Consider the following 5,806-nt stretch of genomic DNA (forward strand, 5'->3'; position numbering starts at 1 on the left):
AAAACACTGAGATCTTGTTGAGCTCCTTTCTGATTAAACTGAATGTTAGTCATTCTTATTTCAAGGTATATGCAACACTTCAGGGAAAAACTACAGAAAAGAATTCACTTGAGGTCAAATGGACCCCAAACCTCTACATTACCTGCCAAGTTATATGAGGACAATACACTCAATTGTGTATAGCAGTAGTTTTGTATAAGAAAAATTGTCATGGTCTCTTTGGTCTAGTGTAGATTTTTCATCATATGCTATTCAGTTTTTCCGGTTTACTTCCCCCTTTCATTATTTATTCCCTGTGGTTTCTCAGTGGCGGTTTTCTGAAATATAAGCTGTTTGGTCACCGGGGAACTGAATTCACTCTCACACAGACACACTAAAGACAACTAAAGCATCTGTTACGCTTAATACTATCACCGGAAAACCCAAAAACAAAGACTTAATTTAGTTCTTCTCAGACATCATCACTATCCAGAAAAGTGCTTTGAAATATTTTAAAACCCCAAATTAGTCCTAATTTCAATAAGGATTAGTACAAAACACAAAATCACAAAGTATCCTACATACAACACAAAATGTACGTTTCATCTACGTAAACATTTCATTCACAGTAACTGCCTTTCATATTACTATCAAACTTTTCATTCGCCTCTTTTCTCATTCAGTTTAATACATTTGTCTGTGATTAAATCCAACTGATCTTAATGGTTAATCAGTGAATCATTTGGTAAATCTAAACAGATATAGATTATTTTGCATGATTTGCAATTTTACTAAGTATAATGAATTATTGTTACGGTATAAGCAATTTAAATCAGAGAGAGAGAGAGAGCGAGAGAGAGAGAGAGAGAGAGAGAGAGATTTGTACATAGAGTTCAAGACATGTGAAACAATCAGTAAATATGTATCTGTCAGATTAATCAGAGATGCATCCAAAGAAGGCAATTTTAGATGAGATCAAAATACAGCATTTTACAGTAGATTACAGTAAGCCATTGGGACTGTAAACTGAGGTCTTACCATGGTAGAGACTGGCAAATTACTGTTTTGTTAGGTCACCCTGAATGGGTGAAACTACAGTACAGTCTCAGTCATAATGTACAGTGAGAACATGTACTGTATTAGCAGCAAACCGTTAGAACACCTCATGGCCATATCATACCTCCCTCACACCTTTTGATAATACACTGACTGGACAGATAGTATTACAAACTTTATGGACTGTATGTCAATTGTGTAGGTTAATGTAAGGTAAGGTAATGTAAGTGTATTCTCCAATGGGGCAACTGTAGCCTGTATTACCGTAACAACTTTAATTCAGCAGCAAGGCTGATTTGAAACATGTATCTTGCATTGTTTGCTACGGAATGATTTGATTGTTACTACATTGAAAGACGATCATACTCTTGAGTTTAGGTGATTAAACCAAATGTTTTCATTACACATTACAAAGACCCTGTGTTTAAAAAAAATGTGGACTGAAAGTATATTTAACAGTAATGATGAGATACAGGGTTTAAAACAGGTTTGGTTGTATATGTATACCTTTATATAACTTTCATGTGAAAGCAGCACCAAAACAAAAACTAAAAATTGTATTAACCCTGTAACATATTCTGGTCTGACTGAAGCAGGCACATTAGTGACACACACACACACACACACACACACACACACACACACTGCCAGACATAAGAACTGAAGGAAACATCAGACAGACATCTGTGAACTGAGCTGGGACATGAGACGGGGTTTCCAACTGCCACATCACACCGAAACACACATGCTTTGTATTCAGAGACTGAACTGTACCAATGTTTCTTTTCAGTAAGATAAATGTTTATTACAGCACAAGTTGAGATAAACAAATCATTGTGACAACAGCAAGCATTCGCATTGCAATCTGAACTCTGACCTATAACTTTTGTAATTTTCAGTGCTGTAATCACCAAAGGATGACAAATATTCAGATTAGTGGCCAATCAATTAGGGGTTTCAATGACAGATTCTTGAACTTAAAAATCTGTTCACCTCCATTATTAAACATGTGGTTCAATCCTTCATGTTCAGCCTTCAGAGCCTACGTCTTTATTTTAAGGCTCATCATAGAAAGGCCATTAATGATTTCAATTAATTCATTAAACATTAAATCACAAATATTAATAATTAATAAATTGAAAAATAATTGAAGAAGAATTGAAGAATTAAAACAATTAAATCAAGATACAATGAAAATAAACTACATTTAAATTATATTACATTTAAAAAATACATTTAATTTAACTGAATTAAATTTCAAATTCATTTCAATTAATTTTTACATTAATGTAGCGTGAGGGCAACATAAGGTCTATGGGCAATTACTAAGCCAAATCAACCATAGCCTGACTAGGCCACCCTGAATCTTGTTCTCTTCAGGGAATGTTAGGTTAAGTTATAAGCACAGATCCGTGTGGACCAACCCAATAAAAGGAATAGAGACGAGTTTCTCAACTATAACAAAGCTTAACAAAAAAATAAAAAAAGAGAATAAAATTAGTTGGGTTCCACAAAAGTGGAAATGTTCAGAAAACTGTGCATTAATAGGCAATGCAGCCCATTTATAAACACCATAACAATAACAAATTCCACTAGGCGCACACAATATGGAATAACAGATTAATCCACAGAAGACAACAGCCAACGAATAGAAAAGAAAATATTACATAACCCAAAAGAATACAACTGGGTTATGTAGTTGACAGCAGTGGCAACTAAACGGCAAATCCTAAAAAAAATAAACAATATTACATCATCTCCAATAATTAATTACCTTATTCGAACGGGAAACCTAAGTCTCAATAGGGAATAAAGTTTATAACCCTTCCAAACCACCACTCCGTCTTATAAAGCACATGGCAATTTACTAGCGCGCACACTTCCGCCTACTGAGAAACGCTCTGAAAGGGGCCCTGTCACTTTCTTAAAGGAACTTACGGTCTTACAAGGGACCTCACTACATCTTCCCCCAACTTTGTATCGGCGCCCCGACAATAACAAGGAAAAGTAAAAGGGGTGGGTGGTCTTAAACCCAGGGTCTAAAAACGGCTAATGCCATGATATTACTAGACCCAGGGACTTGAGAGACTGCAGCCCCAGGTGCCCTATAGTCCCTGTTCCCACCTCGCACTGCTTAAAGGACCGCGCTGGAGACGTGATGTGCCCGTACTCTGTCCACTAAGGCGAAATGGTGAACCGGACATTTCCGACCCGCAGAAGAGTATGGCCGCGGGACACGAGGAGATTTAAAAGGACGTTTTTTAAAAGAGGTTATAATAGCCTAAGTTTGAACTTTGACCCATTTGCCTTGTGCATGTGGTTTTGATTTCGCACCTTTTTTGTCTTCTGTTTCTTTTTTATTACTAAATTGTGTGCAGGGTGGCCGCGTGGTCAGGCTTTGGTGCACTTGAGCCAATAGTATCCCCTCCTGCTCTGCGGCTCTGCTAGTGCTAGTTTTCCGTCGGCTGACCAGAAGGACACAAGGTCTGTGGGGGACGAGGCTGATGATGGGGCTGGTGGTGCTGAACCTGAGAAACAACGTGCTCATTATCACAAGTACTGGCAAAATGGCCTGGTTGTTGGCATCGCCTACACACTACTGGGCCATTACGAGAAGATGAATTACGCCTAAAAGGCTGTTGCAAGGACATAAAACGTTCAGAAAGTTCATTAAGCTGTTGTTGTTGTCATCTGAGGGGTAGAACATACTCGTGTGTCAGGGACCCTAGAGGTCTGCAGAGCACACATAGCACTGAATAACTCCTAGTTCCATCAGTTACTGGCCTACCTTCCTGCTTTAAAGTCCTATGAAGATGAACTTTAATGAAATGTTAAATTAATACATTTAAATATGTGCATATTTTTATTTGTTGGTTGTCCATAGGCTACATTTTTTTTAATCGACAAATTTCATGAATTTTATTTTATTTTATTTTATTTTCATTGAACACAGGAGCGGCGGATGAATCGAGGTTCTTTTCCCACGCCGTTCTCGACCTGACCTGGACTGAATCAACAGTGCAGTCGGGACGGACTTCCACGCCATTAAGTGCTCTTTTGATGGCACCAAACCCGACAGCGAGGCCAAATCTTATGCTAATGGAGCCAGCGACCCCCGGGAGGACACTAGAGGGAGGCCGTTTGGCAACCGGGTGAACAAAATAAAGAACATCTTCCTGCAAATGGACGGCCAGCAACCGCCTGAGAGTCAGGAACCTGCTCACAAAACAGATACATCTTCTCCTGTATCCCCAGTGTCCAAGTTCCCAGTCAGCACTCACAAAACCTGCCTCAGTAGCGCCAACAACCAAGAGCCGCAGAGCGCGGACAGAACTCTAAAGGGAGAGGAAGTCGAGGTCGATAAAGTCACCCTGGCGGAAAAGTTTTCAGTTACCAGAAAACTCTTTGAGAGAGGGATGAAAGAGCAGCCTGCCGCAGTGCCCGGCAGAGTTTCTATTCGTGGGGCCCGGAGGTCCTTTGGATCTTCTGAAAATTGCAGCAATAGTGTCATCAAAAGCCCGACGTCACCCGTGGGGAGTGCCCCAGAGGAAAGGAGGGATGTTGAGGACTCAAAACAGGTCAATAGACTATCACTTAACGCCGGGCCTATTTCAAGGCGGTTGGAGAACTTCATTGTGGATGGCGACAAAGACGAGTCAGTGCAAGCTTCTGCTGAAAGTCCTGAGAAACTGAGCAGCCCCACTGAGCGCTCGCTGCCATCACCTCTACGAGGGAGTTCCCAGAAACCCACCTCCCCTGGTACTGATCCAGCACACAAACCCACATCCCCAAACTCTGACACATCACCCAAACCTTTCTCACCTAAAACAGACTCTCACAGCCCTCCGTTCAAGTCCATCAGTCCGATTTCATATAACCCGACCTCTCCGACCAGCAGGAGCACTGGCGAGCCTCTTTCACCCACTGCTCAAAGCCCGTTTAAACCGTCTCCGTCATCGGGAAATGACTCGGTGAGAGAGTCCATGACAAATGAACCAACCCAACTTAGTAGTACTCCTGCGAAAGATGTCAAATCTTCAGCAAGTAGCCTATATAAACGGCCTCTGAATCCTGAGGAACCAAAAAGTGAAAACCACATAATTCGCAGTCCGTCTAGGGACATCTCTTGTGAGCAGGCCCCACAATGTCTGGACCCCACTGGTGCAGGAGTGGTACGGGCTGAGCTGGTAGTGGTCCAGAACGAGTCTTCAGAAAGCGAGGAGAGTGATGAAGAGTTTTTGGAGGATGTTATGATGGAGGTGAAGCTACAAAGGGAACTTAAAACTGAGGCACCGATAGAACATGTTGCTGACTCTCTGAAGGTGTTATCACCTCAAAACCATTCAGAGGACAAACAGCTGGAGAAGGATGTGTGCTTCTCAGCAGAGCTGAAGAAAGAGGAACCAAATCAAGAGGATGAAGAAGAGGAGGAGGAGGAGATCATACAAAAGAGGAATAGCTGTCATGAAGATAATGATGAGGACAGCGAGCAGGAAAATCCAGATGAATGTGGGAAAACTTCTCCGGTGTTTTATAGTTTTGAGAGCGCAGCGTTTGTGGATGATAAGGAACTGGTTCAGGACCTGCAGGTTGAGGAGGATGAGGATGAAACTGAGGTGTATGATGAGTTTGAGGAAGTTCCTGGTTTGTCTGAGGATGAAGAACAGCCTCCAAGAAGGAAAATCAGATTCTCCACTGAGCCGATACGGGTAAGCAGTATCATGGTAACAAAATAACATTCAATTAAAAAGTACATAAAAAAAAAAAAAAA

The 5,806-nt window shown here is 41.1% G+C and overlaps 1 protein-coding gene across 1 annotated transcript in view; it reads left to right on the plus strand.

The window, feature by feature from the left end:
- The first annotated feature begins 3,542 nt into the window (after positions 1-3,542).
- Positions 3,543-5,806, plus strand: part of LOC107671275 (neurabin-1-like) — a 51,069-nt gene continuing 48,805 nt past the window's right edge. Inside the window, exons 1-2 of the mRNA XM_016464168.1 lie at positions 3,543-3,591; positions 4,060-5,744. Coding sequence (XP_016319654.1) covers positions 3,543-3,591; positions 4,060-5,744 — 1,734 coding nt within the window. The remainder of the gene's footprint in view (positions 3,592-4,059; positions 5,745-5,806) is intronic.

This window comes from Sinocyclocheilus anshuiensis, unplaced genomic scaffold (genome assembly GCF_001515605.1).
Source record: "Sinocyclocheilus anshuiensis isolate Anshui unplaced genomic scaffold, SAMN03320099.WGS_v1.1 scaffold284, whole genome shotgun sequence".
Taxonomy (NCBI): domain Eukaryota; kingdom Metazoa; phylum Chordata; class Actinopteri; order Cypriniformes; family Cyprinidae; genus Sinocyclocheilus; species Sinocyclocheilus anshuiensis.